Here is an 18,063-nt window from a genome sequence, read left to right as displayed (position 1 = left end):
TATTACTCGTATAATACTCGTACTCTGCAAAAGTGCTTTATGCGTACCGGATACTCGTTTCAGCCGAGTATCCGGCTCAACTCTAATAATAACCTCCACCATCAATTCCAAGTATTCCTATTGGCTTGAAATTTTACATTTGCATTTGCATGAACTAGGGTAGACACTCCATATTCATGCGCCATCTTGAAATACATTAGCCGGTAAGGGACATACAGGACATACTGCTCCGCTTCTGTCACATGATAAACTCACAGCTGCTGCTAATGCTGCTAATGGGTATTGTAGCTTCCCGGCCCCGGCAAGTTTGAAGAAGGAAACATGGAGGACCACACGTATTCAAAATTCAAACTTCAGGAACAGGAGTCTTCTTCTTCGCCCAGAAAAAGAAAAAAGATATTGAAAAGATCAAGAGACCGGCTTTTTGAAGCGTGTAGGCTACCTTAGCTGTAATACCTACTTTGAACTGCGTGTTGCAAGAGAGTTGATTGTGATATACGATCTCAACGCTAGATGGGAGAAATTCTTACACATTGGACCTTTTTAAAAGTCCTATGACATGCTGCTTTTTAGATGCTTTTATATAGGCCTTAGTGGTCCCATAATACTATATCTGAAGTCTCTTTTATATAGGCCTTAGTGGTCCCATAATACTGTATCTGAAGTCTCTTTTATATAGGCCTTAGTGGTCCCCTAATACTGTATCTGAAGTCGCTTTTATATAGACCTTAGTGTCCCCTAATACTGTATCTGAAGTCTCTTTTATAGACCTTTGTGGTCCCCTAATACTGTATCTGAAGTCTCTTTTATATAGACCTTAGTGGTCCCATAATACTGTATCTGAAGTCTCTTTTATATAGGCCTTAGTGGTCCCCTAATACTGTATCTGAAGTCGCTTTTATATAGACCTTAGTGGTCCCCTAATACTGTATCTGAAGTCTCTTTTATATAGACCTTAGTGGTCCCCTAATACTGTATCTGAAGTCTCTTTTATATAGACCTTAGTGGTCCCCTAATACTGTATCTGAAGTCTCTTTTATATAGACCTTAGTGGTCCCCTAATACTGTATCTGAAGTCTCTTTTATATAGACCTTAGTGGTCCCCTAATACTGTATCTGAAGTCTCTTTTATATAGGCCTTAGTGGTCCCCTAATACTGTATCTGAAGTCTCTTTTATATAGGCCTTAGTGGTCCCCTAATACTGTATCTGAAGTCTCTTTTATATAGACCTTAGTGGTCCCCTAATACTGTATCTGAAGTCTCTTTTATATAGACCTTAGTGGTCCCCTAATACTGTATCTGAAGTCTCTTTTATATAGACCTTAGTGGTCCCCTAATACTGTATCTGAAGTCTCTTTTATATAGGCCTTAGTGGTCCCCTAATACTGTATCTGAAGTCTCTTTTATATAGGCCTTAGTGGTCCCCTAATACTGTATCTGAAGTCTCTTTTATATAGACCTTAGTGGTCCCCTAATACTGTATCTGAAGTCTCTTTTATATAGACCTTAGTGGTCCCCTAATACTGTATCTGAAGTCTCTTTTATATAGACCTTAGTGGTCCCCTAATACTGTATCTGAAGTCTCTTTCCTGAAATTCAGCCTTGGTACAGAATTACAGCCACTAGAGCCAGTCCCACAATGATCTTTCCTTAGTATGTGCCATTTCCGTGTCTGTAGCTTTAAATGCTATTGAGAAGGGGGGGGCTTGACCAGTGTGCGGCCACGGTTGTAGCTCTATTTCCTCATGGGCGGGCCAAATTATCTGGGCAGCTGTGGGCGGTGGGCAAAAGCAGAGAAAGGGGAGGTAACCTTGCTCCTTATGAGCTCATATGAGTCCAGAACGTTGCTCTAAAAATGTATAAATGTATGTTTAAATGTAGGCCCGCATAGTACAGCTCTCAGTCTCCTGGCTGTCATCCCGCTGCACTGTGCGACTGTGTTACATCCTCCTGTCGCTAACTGCATCATTCCCAACTGTAAGTGTGTTCTCTATTATCACTTCTAATACACCTCTCAGCACAGCCACTCTGGCAAAGTACCTGATGCCAAGTTAAGATAGTAACTCATGCATGCAAGGGCAACACAACAAGAATATCCTGATGCTGCAGTTACTGCTCAGTTATTCATTGTTTTTACTTTTACTTTCTTTCTTAATAATCAGTTATAAAACACATACACATTTTTTTGCCACTTTGTACGCACTGACTTAAGTTATTTTTGCCCCTGGCAATACAAAAACAAAAGGAAAAAATGTTCTAGGTGTTTTAAAGCCTGGTGTTTGTGTTTCTTGTGCTGTCATGTTTTTCAGTTAATACAACAAGGAAGCAGCAACAAGATTGTTAGAGGATATTAAGATTAATATCCTCTAACTGTGATTCTAAAAAACCCCACCATGACACACAAAAGTTAAAGGATAATTCCTGTGCATATTACAATTTATTTTAATAAAATCTGAGTTATGAAACATGACCAGACAATCAGACAGTTTTGTTGCCAGAACCAAAAATGATACTAATAATTTGTCACTGCACAGATAAATATAATGTAATATATATTACTCATATTAATGTTTAATAAAACTCAAACTGACATTTTCATGCCATGGGACCTTTAAAGACAATGTTCACACGGTGGTTACACTTCTTGTATTTAAGTTATTGGCTGCATGTAGTTTGGAATGTTAAAATAACATGAACTTTATTTCAAAGTAAACATGCACAAAATGCGCCATGCTGTGTGTTTTGTCTTGCTGTTGGTATTTTTCAGTCTATTTTCTGCTGGACCTTGTGGTGGGCCTTGATTGAAGAATGAATTTCCCTCACTGCCTAATCTAATGATGTTTGGTCTTTGGCCACCAGTCCCCCTGGTGTCCAAAAATTGTTATTTCTATTTATTTAATTTTGAAGGATTAGAATTTATGTAAATCAGTGGCTCTCATTCTTCTTTATATATAAAGGTAATAATGCTGAATGACAAAAAAAAAATTGCTTTGTACATGGCTAAATTTTGGTTGGCCCCACCAAATCTCACTCCAAGGGTTTTTGAAAAGTTGGCAGCCCTGTAGGTTAGCCTGCAGTTTGGTGAATAGAGCTTCTCTTAATACATCCATGGCTTTATCTCTCATCCACGTTACAGGCTTTACAGCACACAGCCCTCAGATGTATCGTAAGATAAGTGTTAAACTCTAAACCCACATCGGCTCTTAGGGACACATAATATATTACGTTAACGTTAGCTAGCTAGCTACCTAGCTCCATTGTTGCTGTATAATGCTGGCAACCATGTCGGAGCTTTCTTTAAGTTGTTTACCAAAATCTCTCACCTTGTTGTCCAGGTTCCTTATGGTGGTTAAAACATTACCGAGGGAAGGCTCAGTCTCTGTGGCCAACGTTGATGTATCCATGGGGCTAGCAGCGCTCACGGCATAGCTAGCTGTGGAAAGCTAACATGTTTCCCGCGTTAGCATACGGGCTAGCAGTCTTGAGCGTAGAAAAGTCTTTACTGTTGACAGCCGACAATGTCTTTCTTGGTATCTTCGTCCTACCTCGCGTTATAACACCATCGGTGAAATGTAGTCAGCATATGTTTTAGTCAACGGCAGTATTTCAGTTCGAATTTAGGATTAAACGAACGGATCTTTTGTCTGCCTTGTTTGCCAGGTATGTATACCGTTGTTGTATACGGAAGTCAGGACAGGACTTGAATCGGTCACCTGAGAGCAGAGGCACTGTCTTCCCCCTACTGGCAGCGGCGGCCTTAAGCATCTGGGGGCCCGTTTCAATAACTAATATGGGGCCCTACCCACATAAAACATAAACATAATAGAGCAGAAAAAGCAAGGATTCCTGTTGGTTTGCATCAATGGTATATTATTTTATTACGTGCACTGTCAGCTTCACGGACAGGCACCTCAACATAGAAATAATCCAACCTTATTTGATTAAAACTATATACAATTATACAGCGTTTTACATTGGAATAAGCCTCGCCCTTTCACGGACGCCAACTTCTCTGCTTAATTGATTTGCGCAGTATATTTTCAGCTGTCTGGGCTGACTTTAAAAAAAAAACAGCTCAAACATCCTCTCAACTTGAATTATTTAACAAGTGTCTGACTGTCACTGAACCGAACTTATCATAAATAACGAGGGCTCTGCGTTTTTTCAGCACCGTGGACAGCTCACCGGGCGGCGGGCGTAGATTTCACCTGAGCCCTTTTTAGAAATCCACCCTTCTGTGTTTGAGTGCTGAGAATGCCCTGATAAGTCTTGTGTCATCTTTGTCCAGCGATTTTGTCACCTCGTGCTCAATTGAAATCTGAGCGAGAGCTGACAGCCGCTCCTGGAGCATTGTTTAACTCAGGTGTGTTTTTATTAGCTTCAAGCGAGAGAAACTCCTCTCTCCGCTCGCTACAGTCACAGGCACTGTCATCATGAGTCGGAGAGCAATGCTGAGGTTTGGATACAGTTCAATTAAATTGTTTCTGTAAATGTAGCTCAGAATCTACAGGCCAGTGGTTTCTTTTGCTGGCACGGCAGTGACAGCAGCCGAGATCTCGCGCACAAGGTCCTCAGCGTCCACATCGCCGAGGGTTTTTTCTATATTTGCGCAGCTTTCTTTGAGGGTGTATCTTTCCACGACCCTTTTCATTTCCTCTCTTCTATAAATGAAACCAAACAGACCATGAAATGTCTCCATCAACTTGAAGCGCTCACTAGTGCCTGTAATGGCAGAGTTCACTAGTGGGAGGAAAACATCTCTCCTGAACTTTTCCTCGGGTGTCACTGTTAAGGAAGGATCCGGATTTTGGGGCTCGTACGGAAACTGGCGTTTGGGTTTTCGGCCTCGTGTAGTGGGGAAGACCATTGGCATCTCCATCTCTTCCGCGATGTCTCTAGCATCTGTCTGGGCGGATGAATGGCCGTTCTCTCTGTATTCCTTTAGGAATTTAAGAACATATCCCACCTCGTACTGTAGCACATCAATCCCAACTTGTGGGCTCTGGAGCAGCTTGCTGACACGATTAACCTCATATAGAATGTTGTACCAGATGATGACAGTAAGCAGGAATTTCCAGCTCGTTATCTCCTGTTCAAGGCCTCTGGCAGCAGATGCAGTCTCACTGTCACCTGATAATAACAATAATGTTGTTTTTTAAATTTCAACAATTTATAATGACGCTTTACAATGCCATGCGCCGCTGTCCATTGTACTGAAACAGCTCAATATAATCCTGGCACCGGGTCTGGTTTAAGTTTTTAAATAGGTTAAAAACACCCTAATACACTCAAATCATAGACTGTCTATCACAAAGCAAAATAACACACACTCGACCCGTACATACCTTTTTTTGTTGTATGATCGACTAGTGAGAGAAGAGCTTCGCTGACAGCAGGAAGCTGATAGCGCAGCACTTTCACACTTTCCACACGGCATTCCCATCGCGTGTTGGATATGGCCTTTAGGGTCATCTGTGGTACGTTTGTCTTGAAAATCTCCCATCTCTGTGTGGAGGAGCTGACAATGGTGTACAGACGTTGCAGCACCCCAAAGAAGCTCACAGACTCCACTGTTGACTTCGCAGCATCTACAATGACGAGGTTTAGACTGTGGCTGGCGCATGGCATGAACAGTGCTTTTTTGTTGATATCAAGCACTCTTTTCTGCACACCGCTATTTTTCCCCCGCATGTTGCTACCGTTATCATACGCCTGTCCCCTGCATTTTTCGACATCCAGGCCTAACTTCTCCAAATGCTCCAAGAAGACATCTGTTAGCCCTGCGCCTGATGTGTCAAGCACTGATAACAGTAGCCCCGGCACCGATTTGGCACTTGACAAAGCGCAGTGTCACAGAGAGCTGCTCTATGTGTGCAGCGTCCGGTGTGCAGTCCATTATCACAGAGTAGTAATGGGATTGTTTTACTCCTTGTATTACTGCTTCCACTGTCTTGTCTCCAATAAGAGTGATCAGCTCATTTTGTATAGTTTTCCCCAGATAATGGTCAGCAATCTCTTTTGTCTCAGCTCGTCTGACATGCTCGCTCATCACTGGGTCAAACTCTGCAAGCAGCTCCACCACACCTAGAAAGTTTCCATTGTTTGTTTCATGTAGGTTGGAATTGTGGCCACGGAAAGCAAGGTTTCGTTCTGCAAGGTGACAGACTATGGCTGTGACTAATTAACCTTTTCATGACGTTGTCTTTTTTTCAACATTTGCATTTCTTAATAGGTATTGTCAATGGTACTGTGCGTTTTTACGCGCTTCTCCAGCTCGCGCCAGCTGTCCATATTGGCACGTTGTGTATTAGATTTTTCATGATCCTGGAGTGTGAGAGTGAGTCGTTCCCACATTCTGAAACCTCTGTGAGTGAGACTACTCATCCGCTTGCCAAATAAGGTACAGCAGAAACAGAAGACTGAATCGGATGATTTTGAGTACACTAACCATGACCTGCGTATCTTTTCTCCATTTTTCATCTTCATGAAATATCTGTCCTTGGTAAAACGGCGGTGTGATTGGCTTTGTGGGAAGTTAAACTCCTCTATCTGAACGGGACCGCTCCTAACAATATCAATTCGTTGGTCATCGGCAATATGCTCTGGCCAGCACCCCGGGTCTGTCTCTGTAAACGGGCCTTTCTCCCTGGCATCTCCCTCACCTGTCTCAGCGGTAGGAACTTCATCGTCATGTTCTTGTTCTACTAACAATGTTTGTTAATGTTTTTGCTCATCATTATTGCCAGCAGTTTGAGTTGAAGACGGATAATCTGTATTTTGGCTAGCATCTTGTGACGGGGGTTCGGCCGCTGCTGTCGCCGGTAGGGTTACAGATGCTGGACCAAAGAAAGAGGTCACTTTTGGTAGACTGAATAAAGCTTTTCTTTTGTTGTCCGATATCTTTCGTTTTTCAGCACCACTGGCATATGTACGTTTCATTTCCTCTTAAAATTCTTTTCCTCAAAATAACATTTTAACCTAACGGCAAAAAGGCAAAGGTATAAACACATAAACTACCGATATTAGATTCAGATTGCTTAAGCTGTTCGCGGGGGTGGTAAACGTCGCCATGGTAACCGTGAGTTCGACCAATCAGAGACGTCAGTGTTTTGCTTAGAATTGTGGGTAGTGTAGTATTTCTCCAGAAGATCGCAAATAACAAGGTTGATTTCATACCTTGTGGCTTTTATAGGAGCAGAAACTTTCGTTTCACAACCTCGTAGCTCGTGATCAATCGACCTTGGATGGTTTAGACATTATGGCTGAAAATCAAAATCCTACGGAGAAAATGAACGGGATTTTGCTGGTCTGTTGGGGCCCCCCTTGGAGGGCGGGGCCTGTTTCAATTGAAACGGGTGAAACATAGGTAAGGCCGCGTCTGCCTACTGGCGTGGGGGTGTAACGGTTGGATTACACTGAACTGAGCCACTTGTTAGAAGTGAACTGTGAAATGAAAGAAGTGAATTTTCTTAGTTGTGAAAATCGTTCTATTGATAGATTCTTGTTTTAAGTATTTTCACCTAATACAGTTAAAAAAACGAAATCGAGCACAAATTATTGTTTTTAACAAAATTGTTATCAGCCTAAAAATAAATATATTATCTTGCTATGTTGTTTATCTTACTTAGATAATAAGACCAATCATTTTTGAGTGAATCTAAATTAAGTGACTGCAAACCTTTTATATGCTACTTCAAAACTTAAATGGAGCTGGTATAAATAAACATTTTCAAAACAGCACTCAGAACATCCAAAAACAACCAAAAACAACCAAACAGGACAGTTGTGTGGAGGTACAGTGCAACCACAGGAGAACGTTCCCGTTGGTTGGTTCCCTTAACGTTTAGGGAACGTTATAACCATGAGGGAACGTTCCCTAAACGTTGGTTTTTGGTCTGGTTCGAACTAACCTTTAGGGAACCAGAAACTAACGTTCCCCAACGTTCCCTAAACGTTCCCTAAACGTTCCCTAAACGTTCCCTAAACGTTCTGTGTTAGTGGGGGAGTGGGATGTGTAAGATGAGAATGCAGAGGTTTAGTCACATATGTCATTGCTGTAAAAAAACAATGGCTACCTGTATGTCTTTGCCAAGTGCAAACCAGTATAGAAGGCATCAAGAAATTGTTGGGGAGGGTCATCCCTTTTTTCCATATCATTTTGGAGGGTCATCCAAAATTTGTAGCTGGTAAAGGGAGGGTTATGTCTTTTTTGACCAAAGATTCCAAAACTCCTCGGGTGGCCCCTGAAATAAATAACTAACAGTCCCTAAGTACCATCTTTATCCTGTGGTTTTCTGTTCATCCTGAACAAATGTTTAAAGTCCTGCTGCAGTCCTGTATGAGAGCTGTTAGGAGGCCGTCTGCTCCACTGTGATGGTCTGATTTGAGGTTGTTCCCTATTTTATTCACTTCATGGTTGTGATTGTAATTTTTTCTTTCAATCTGCTTGTCTCACACATCCTGTTCAATAGGCTGCAACTTCCTGAATTATGTTTGTTGTGAAAATATTTTCAATCAGCATTATGTAAGAAAAAGACAATAACAACAACAATGTGTCACAGCGTTTTTATTCAATGTAATAAAACATTAATTTGCTTCTAGATAGATAAATAGAAAACATTTTACACATTAATATTCCTAAAATGCTTAACCAAAAAGCTCTGAGGACATTCTGTTGAGAACAAGTGATGCAGTGCCCCCATTTTGGCCAATGAGTAGCAACAATATATGTTAATGATACATAGGAAACAGGAGACTGAGCAGTCTGTCTGTCCCTGTCATCAATCTGCTGATATACAAATTATAATCATCACATCTCTAACAAAGCAGAACAAAAGCTCATTCAACAGGTATCAATGATAACAGTGCCCCTTCAGTCTAGTCACTGTATGTTTCACAGACTTACATTAGCATACCTATATAATCAAATATCTAAATGTATTCAAATCTAAGTGTCTCTTTTTATTCTGAGACACACAAACAATAATATTTACATTACATAATAACTTTTTTTTCTTTTTTTTACTTTTTCTATAAAAATAAAAACAAAACAAAAAAACATTTAAATTGTGAAGTAGAAGACTTTACAGTTTGATATTTATAAGCCAGTTGATATTATCATGCAGAGTCTGACTGCAGTGTTTAAACAGATAAAGCCTTCATTTCGCAGATCCATTGTTTTTTCTCAGTACAGTTCACTGATCTCCATCCTACGTTCTGGACAGACATTACACACTGACCATCAGTAGCAGTAGGAGGAGGTTGTGGTGTCCAGTAGCTGAGGGAAGAACATGATGTTTAGATCAAGGCTGATAGGTTTTATGATTCAAAGTGTTTAGGAATGTGTCTCTTACCTTACAGTCAGATTACTTCCATCAATCCACTTCCATCTCCCACCTTCAGCTCTCAGGCCAAACCAGTATCCAACAGTTACTGAACCACCCCGGCTGTAGTCATTGAGTGCATTCTGACAAGAGAAAAAGTTATCAGATGTTTAAACACTGTACTTAAATAAACACAATGTGAGTTAATTTAGAGACTCAGTGTGTTCAGACCAACAAAAATACATTTCAATGTAATAATTGTTTCATAAAAATGTCCATGTTTTCTCATTACCTTTTCCTCTTCATTATGTACAACAACCAAATCTGAACCCTTTCCTCTGCAGTTTTCTTGAGCTTCTTCCCAGGTTTTCTGATGAGGAGGTTCAGCGTCATTATACGCATAGCAGTTAGACCCGCTGAGTAACCAGTCATTCTGACAAGCTTTACACTGACTCACTGAAACAACAGAGACCAACCAATAAACAACATTACTCCAATATGATATTAATATTATTATAGATTATTTTTCAACCTAATTAATGGGATCTGAACATACCTTTATTCCAGTGTGTCTCCATGTTTTGTATTTGTTCTGTTAAGTTGTTCCTCTGTGTCTCCAGCTGCTGGATTTCTGCCGTCAGCTTGGCGTCGTTTTCAGAAATGACAGAAGTAACTAAAGTGACAGACAGAGGATGGTGTTGAAAATGTGGACCTGTCCTTTAAATAAGGACTACCAACAACAAGCTAAGACAGTGGTACTCACAGTGGATACGAAGGCCCATGATGACTAACAGTATCAGCCAACACACTGCTATCAGTGGAAAAGACTGAGTGAAGAAGAGAGACCTCTGGTCTGAGAGAAAAATAAGAACTCAGTTGAGTTAATGATGTTGATTTAACAGTCAAAGGTGATTTGGATACATTTGAAGTCCTACAGGGAAAAAGGAGCTGAGCTTTTAAACATTCATATTTTAAATTTCCATCACTATCACATTTTTTAACAATATTAATAAATAAATCACATGTTTAACAGTTTGGAATGGGTAAAAATGTACGTGGAGGGGCTGTCACTTTATCCGCAGTGCATGCTGGTACATTAACATAGCTAGCTTCTTCTATGATTTCCTCTGAAAGATAAACATCAATAACAAATGTTAATATGCAGTTTTACAGTCAACATTTTGAGCACACTGAAATATAGTTTGAACCTGCAGATAAAGAGACTTTACACTTTTAAAACCAACAGTCAGCCTCTGTTTTTCTTTTCATTTTGTTCTGTTCACCTGCAGTCCTCCATACAAACCTAAAGCAGAACTAAAAACCCCACATGGGGCTGATATGTTTTTAGTTCCTCTTTAAAGTTGTGACAGAGTTGTTGTTTGGTTAGCAGCTAATGTTGATTCATTGTGAAGGATTTAACCCTCACTGTTTGTCTGCAACATCTCCTCACGCTGCTGCAGTTCACCTTTCAACTACAGCTTTTCAACTGGGACTTCTTATCACAATCAAATATCTTTCTGCTGAGACTGAAGACCCAGGAGACAAAATAAAATCATCCGTTCAAAAATACAAAACATAGTTTAAAGGCTTAAAGTTAAACTATGTTTAAAGGCTTAAACTATGATCGCAACAGGTTCTCACTCCCATCTCGTAAAATAAGGACGCTTGGTCAGGTGCCTTTGTTGTTGTTATTGACGCTAAAAGTCTCCTTTAGCATCATATAACGCGCTTTAACTAAACACGCTTGGTCGGGACTATTGGCGTCCCTTTTGACGCAGTTATGTCAAGGAAAAGGTCGTAGGTGGGCGTACGCTTCCGTGACACGCAGGATTAACGGGACGGTCAAAGAAGAAAACGACTTTAGGAAACGTGACAAGCAGGACACGAAACCCGGTCTCCTGGGTGATAGTCCTGTGTTTGACCCATCCACCACCCCAACCAATCTCCCTACGCGGAATTTCGGCCTTACATACTACTCGCTAAACCCCGTGTAGCTGCCTGCTCTCCCCAGAACGTTATACAAACACGCTGAAGGACGCCTTTCTCGTTGCTTCAGACGCTGACAGCCACTGTCCAGACATCCGTATTTCACGAGTTCAGAGTGAGATCGGGTTGAGGATCATGATAATGTTATTTGATCCCATAGACACTCAACAACTGAGCCAAAACAGCCTCATATTGCTGTTTGACATAACTTCAGACTACACCAGCTACATCAAATAAGTCTCTCGTAAGGCATTCCTTAGTTTCTGACTCTAGGAAAGTGGGGAAAACAGCAACAACACACACATTTAGACTTTTCTTTGTGATCTTCTTTTGTTAAGTCATATTTTTTCACTTCCATTCACTGAACCTCCCCTGAAACTGTTTGGAGTCCACGTGGGGAGGCCCGCCTCACACTTTAAAAAACCTCTGCTCATTAATACATCTTTATTTCTGATGAGAACACCGTCATTTAAAATATAGCTGAGCTGGCTGCCATTCTATCCACAGTGCTGTTAAAAGACAGCTCCTCTCTGTTTTCTCTGAGAAACAAATACATGAAATCTTATTATTCCCTATGTGTTGAGCAGAGTAGAAAAGTCTGAACGAATTTGGGAATTTTAAAACCCGTTGGTGCTGTTGTAAAGCATCAGAAGCATCTCACATTGCAAAAAACACAAATAATATACATAAATATAAATATACAGTAGTACCTGGAGGGGCTGCTACTTTATCCACAGTGCATGCTGGAGCATTAACATAGTCAGCTTCTTTGATTTCCTCTGAAAGATCAACATCAAACACAAATGTTCATATGTTTAGATGCAGTTTTACTGCCAATATGTTGAACACACTGGAGTAAAGTTTCAACCTGCAGATAAAGAGACATTACATTTTCTAAGAAACAGTCAGCCTATTTTGATCTCATTTTGTTCTGTTCACCTGTAGTCCTCCATATAAAACTAAAGCAGAACTAAAAACCACACAGGTAGAGATATGGTTTTAGTTCTGAAATTAAATCCTAACATTCCCAGTGTGTTGAGCAGAGTGGAAAAATCATAATTCATTTGGGCATTTTAATAAACCTTGGTGCTACAGTTTTACAATCAAAAGCATCTAACATTACAAAAAAAAGAATGTAGACAACATCCTGGTACATAAATACAGTAGATAATGTGTTACAGGTACACACATAAAGATGAGAATATGTATAAGTACCAGCTTTATCCTGTGGATTTCTGTTCATCCTGAACAAATGTTTAAAGTCCTGCTGCAGTCCTGTATGAGAGCTGTTAGGAGGCCGTCTGGTCTGCTGTGATGATCTTTACTGGACTTCTGCTTCAAGGTTGTGACTGTCCTTTTTCCAAATTAACAGGTTAAATAACCTTGTTGTTGTGAAGGGGAAGTGAATTGCACACACAGTGTCTGTGTGTGTTTGGGACGTCCACAGGGGGAACAAAGTCAGTCAGCTGACCTTTCATCAACAGACAGTAACTTTCATCATAATCAAATAGAGTCAATCATTTCTTTCTGCTGAGACTAAAGACCCATCTGACAAACATTCATTTCTACTTTTTTATCAAAACGTGATCAATAACGTGGTCGTGGTGTGTGTTGTTTTTTTGACCAAACATGGTGAGAATAAATATCTCCATTAAGACGAGCAGCATTGATGGACACAGTGATGTATTGATGAGCTCTTAAACATTCAAACTTTCAACACAGCTAATTATCACATATTCTTCAGCAATAATGATGAATGAACAAATCAATAACAGAAGTTCATTGTTCATCATACTGAGAACAAACATCCATCTCTCCTCCCCTGTACCTGCTTATGTCGGTTAACGGGAGCATATCCCAGCATGCACTGCATGAAAGGCAGAAACAGGTTGACCTGCCCGTGTTTGGACTGTGGGAGGAAACCCATGTGAACATGAGGGAACATGTAAACTCTAAATGCAGCGAACACACTGAGACCAGATCTGCTTCTGTCTCATCTGGATTAAACATGTTACAGCATCCTGATTACAGTTGTTCCTCCTCTGTTGATTAAAGCGTTCTGGTATTTCCAATAAAAAAAACAGCATGTGAGAGATTTTTCATTCAATGTTGGCTGTTGGCTTATCTGTGGCAACAATATAAAATGTCACATACAAACAGGGCTTCCCAGATAGCTCAGTTGGTAGATCGGGCGCATTTGATAATGTTTTACATGTACACACAAAAACATAATATATAATATTTTAAATTACCAATTTACTCCTGTGGTGTTCTGTTCATCCTGAACAAATGTTTAAAGTCCTGCTGCAGTCCTGTATGAGAGCTGTTAGGAGGCCGTCTGGTCTGCTGTGATGCTCTTTACTGGACTTAAATAGACTTCTGCATCGAGCTTGTGACTGTATCATTTTACCAACTTAATAGGTAAAATATTATATTCTTACAAGTGGCCGAAATGGGTTTCCTCAGGAGGGTGGCTGGTGTCTCCCTCAGAGATAGGGTGAGAAGCTCAGTCATCCGTGAGGAGCTCGGAGTAGAGGCATTGCTCCTTTGCGTCGAAAGGAGCCAGTTGAGGTGGTTTGGGCATCTGGTAAGGATGGGCGCCTCCCTAGGGAGGTGTTCCAGGCACGTCCAGCTGGGAGGAGGCCTCGGGGAAGACCCAGGACTAGGTGGAGGGACTATATCTCCACCCTGGCCTGGGAACGTCTCGGGATCCCCCAGTCGGAGCTAAAAAACCTACATGTTACCAAGCTATGATAAAATATCCAGCAATGAACAGTCTTTCTCGTCACATTTTTACTTCATTCTAGACAAAAGAAAAAACATAAAATTCCTCTTTGTAAAACACACAATACGACACTTCCCCATAACTGAGACTTCCTGTCTGAGCTATGGTGCTCTGTTTGACCATCCTGTTTAATCACGTAACCACATCCTGAATAATGTTGTTCATACTTACTGACCTAAGATAAGTGTAACACTATTCTGCCCTACAGGTCTTATGAACAGCGCCCAGATTTGTTTACTTAGACTCAATATGAATACTAGCCTATCTGTAATCAGGACGGGTGCGTCCACATTTGTCGTTGTTGGGGAGTTGTAATTAGAGCAACCCAGATTATTTTAATTGCTTTTAATATGCTCGTTTTATGTGTTGGCATTATTGCTTATTTGTTTTAAATGTGCTAGATGTGCTGGTTTTACTGTAAAGTGTCTTTGAGTACCATGTAAAGCGCTATATAATAAAATGTATTCATTTCAATTTAAATGTAGCAGATTTATCAGCTAAACATTCATTCTGTAAACTATATTCATTTATAGTATAATAAAAATAGGTTTAGTTGTTTACCCTAAAGTGACCCTACCTGTGTGATGTAACTTATCAAACAATGGTTGCCTCTTTTTTAGGTGGCAGGAGTGAAAATGAAGCAGCCTCAACATCTGTTGTGTTCTGGTTTCAGAATGATGAAGAAAGTTAGAGAACAGTATGATGTCACAGGATGATTCTTTTCTTTGGCAACTGGCATGTTTTTCCTAAATAATGTACATTTTATTTTTAAAATGGCTTAAAAAATAGTGCATATGTCTGCTGTCAAAACTGGAAAAAAATCTCCCTGGGGGAACATGTGATGCAGCGCCCCCTGCTGCAACAATTTAAAATTTAAAACGACAAGAGGAAACAGGAAACTTCCAAGTCAAAGTCAAAGTATCTTTATTAGTCTCCCCAATGAGAAATGAATTATTGACACAGGAAGACATTGCTGCAAGAGTTACAACACAGACACAAAACAAGCACAGGGTTAAAACAATTAAAAGACAAATGTACAGTAAACATTTAGCCTACTCAAAGAGCTATGCAAATTTACCATTTTCTATACTTGTGCAAAAAAGCCATCCTTCCTACATCCTAAAGAAGTTGTTCCCTTTCATCAATCTGGTATAACACATTTAATCACTGCATCTCTAACAAAGATGCAGAGAGAAACACACAGAGCACAAACACACGTTTGATATTCACAAGTCAGTTGATATTATCATGCAGAGTCTGACTGCAGTGTTTAAACAGATAAAGCCTTCATTTTGCAGATCCATCGTTTTTTCTCAGCACAGCTCACTGATCTCCATTCTGCCTCATGGACAGACATTACACACTGACCGTCAGTAGGAAGATTTTGTTGTGTCCAGTCACTAAGAGAAGAACATGATGTTGAGATCAAGGCTGATAGAGTTTATGATACAAATGGTTTAGGAATGTGTCTCTTACTTTACAGCTGGATCACTTCCATCAACCCACTCCCACATTCCACCTTCAGCTCTCAGGCCAATCCAGTATCCATCAGTTCCTGAACTATCTGGGCTGTATTTACTGATCATGCCCTGACAAGACAGAAAAAGTTATCAGAGATTTAGACACTATACTTAAATACACACACTGTGATCAACAGACTCACATTGTTCAGACCAACAGGAAATATATTTCAAGTTTATTATCAAAATTCCCACAGTTTTCTCATTACATGTTCCTCTTTAGTATAAACAGCCAAATGTGAACTCTTTCCTCTGCAGTCTTCTCGAGCTTCTTCCCAGGTTTTCTGATCAGAAGAAACAACGTTATGAACCTCATAGCAGCTGGGCTCGGTGAGTTCCCAGCCCTCCTGACAAGCTTTACATCGTCTCCCTGAAACAAAAGAGACCAACCAATAAACAACATTACTGTATTGTGATATTAGTATAGTTATTGGACCTAAGTAATGTATTCTTAACATACCGTTATTTGTTTTGGGGCAGTAGGCATCAATGCTCCACTGAGCTCGACTGACGTTGAGTTTATTCCACTTTGTCTTCATGTTTTGTATTTGTTCTGTTAAGTTGTTCCTCTGTGTCTCTGCTGGTTTACTGCTGTCAGATCATCGTAGTCCCTCCTCAACTTGTCATTGTCCGAGCTCAGTTTGTCGTTGAGGTTTGTCAGGTGCTGAATGGCAGCCAGTAGAGTCTCTTTGTCTTTGGATAAATTCAGATGCTGCATCAGTGTCTCCAGCTGCTGGATTTCTGCCGTCAGCTTGGCGTCGTTTTCAGAAATGACAGAAGTAACTAAAGTGACAGACAGAGGATGGTGTTGAAAAATGCGAACCTGTCCTTTAAATAAGGACTACCAACAACAAGCTAAGACAGTGGTACTCACAGTGGATACGAAGGCCCACGATGACTAACAGTATCAGCCAACACACTGCTATCAGTGGAAAAGACTGAGTGAAGAAGAGAGACCTCTGGTCTGAGAGAGAAATAAGAACTCAGTTGAGTTAATGATGTTGATTTAACAGTCAAAGGTGATTTGAATACATTTGAAGTCCTACAGGGAAAAGGGAGCTGAGCTTTTAAACATTCATATTTTAAATCTTCATCACTATCACATTTTTAAAAACATTTTTGATAAATAAATCTCATGTTTAACAATATTAAATGTGTGAAATGTACCTGGAGGGGCTGCCACTTTATTCACAGTCCAGGCTGGAGCATTAACATTGTTATCTTCTTCTTCGATTTCCTCTGAAAGATGAACATCAAACACAAATGTAGACAACGTTGTGGTACATAAATACATATAGTAGTTTTATATACAGACACATAAACATGATAAGTACCAATTTCCTCCTGTGGATTTCTGTTCATCCTGAACAAATGTTTAAAGTCCTGCTGCAGTCCTGTATGAGAGCTGTTAGGAGGCCGTCTGGTCTGCTGTGATGATCTTTACTGGACTTCTGCCTTGAATTTGTGATTTGTCGATTTTTGCAGTTCTGCAGCTAATAATAACGTGTTGCTGTGAAGGGGAAGTCTAGTGTTGGACATTACTGTCTGCAGTGTCTCTAATTAAATAATACATTTTGCCATTTCAAAAGTGTTTGCTGCCAAAAAGCATCATGCATTATGAAAAGTAATAATACAACATACTGTTGCACAAAAGAGAGATGATTAAAGTTTTATTCTATTATTATATATTAGAATATCTCACTAGCAGAAAGAAACATTCATCTTTTTAGGAAGTAACAGAGCCTGTATGTGTGAAGGCTGTAAGGGAAATGATAAAGTTAACAGTGTACTAATTTATATTTCTCAGAAAAGTGTGTGGTTTTTAGTTCTGCTTTGAAGTCGTGACAGAGTTGTTGTTTGGTTGCATCTCAAGTCTTCTCCTTTAGTCAGAATAAAAAAAACTATTGATTCAAGCACTATTTAGATAAACGTTGATTTATTGATTCTGTTGAGAACAAGTGATGCAACGCCCTGTGTTGACCAATCTGGAGCAACGATATAAAGTGTCACAAAGAAACAAGTACTGCATCTCTAACAAAGAAGAAGAAAATCACATTTCAAGATATTCATAATAACATATAATAATGTATTTTCCTAAATGCTGGTGTCAGTCAGACACACCATACCTCTCCAGGAGAAGAAGCGGGTCATCGCACCTCATTTGCATATAGTTGAATTCAGCCAATTTTATGCAAATGAGGTGCAGCCAGCTCGGCGTCTCTCAAAAGCTGACGAAAATCTTTTAAAGTGATCTTTGTCAATCTGAAATGAAGACAGAGTCAGCAACTGCTTAGCCTATTTCTCGCTTAAATATTTTCAGAAACATGTTTCGGTAAACTATTTTCATAAAATACGAGCTCGTATTCCGAACGAGCATCCATTATGGTCAGTTTTGAAAATCAGGAGCAGCCAGCCTCACGTGACGCGATCATCCAATGAGCTGCAGCC

General features: G+C 40.1%; 3 protein-coding genes and 1 long non-coding RNA gene across 4 annotated transcripts in view; 1 reads left to right on the top strand and 3 right to left on the bottom strand.

The window, feature by feature from the left end:
- The window catches only part of LOC116064743 (CD209 antigen-like protein C), a 98,966-nt gene extending 81,900 nt beyond the window's left edge, over positions 1 to 17,066 (bottom strand). Inside the window, exons 1-3 of the mRNA XM_036006036.1 lie at positions 16,950 to 17,066; positions 16,783 to 16,854; positions 12,021 to 12,089 (exon numbers count right to left, since the gene is read on the bottom strand). Of these exons, the coding sequence (XP_035861929.1) occupies positions 12,021 to 12,089; positions 16,783 to 16,854; positions 16,950 to 16,977 (169 nt within the window). The 5' untranslated portion in view covers positions 16,978 to 17,066. The remainder of the gene's footprint in view (positions 1 to 12,020; positions 12,090 to 16,782; positions 16,855 to 16,949) is intronic.
- LOC118496018 (CD209 antigen-like protein C) overlaps positions 1 to 18,063 on the bottom strand; it is a 331,629-nt gene that overhangs the window by 203,841 nt on the left and 109,725 nt on the right. The gene's annotated exons all lie outside the window — the stretch shown is intronic.
- The window catches only part of LOC118496028, a 112,701-nt gene that overhangs the window by 56,725 nt on the left and 37,913 nt on the right, over positions 1 to 18,063 (top strand). The window lies entirely within an intron of this gene.
- On the bottom strand, positions 15,009 to 16,228 carry LOC116063973 (C-type lectin domain family 17, member A-like). The gene is made up of 4 exons (XM_036006043.1): positions 16,076 to 16,228; positions 15,825 to 15,985; positions 15,572 to 15,684; positions 15,009 to 15,495 (listed from the first exon to the last, which is right to left on the bottom strand). The coding sequence occupies exons 1-4, from the start codon at positions 16,152 to 16,154 to the stop codon at positions 15,366 to 15,368; spliced, it is 483 nt and encodes a 160-aa protein (XP_035861936.1). The 5' UTR covers positions 16,155 to 16,228; the 3' UTR covers positions 15,009 to 15,365.

The sequence above is a fragment of the Sander lucioperca genome, chromosome 10, assembly GCF_008315115.2.
Source record: "Sander lucioperca isolate FBNREF2018 chromosome 10, SLUC_FBN_1.2, whole genome shotgun sequence".
Taxonomy (NCBI): Eukaryota; Metazoa; Chordata; class Actinopteri; order Perciformes; family Percidae; genus Sander; species Sander lucioperca.
Note: the sequence above shows the minus strand (reverse complement) of the source record. Positions and strands in the feature narration are given on the sequence as shown.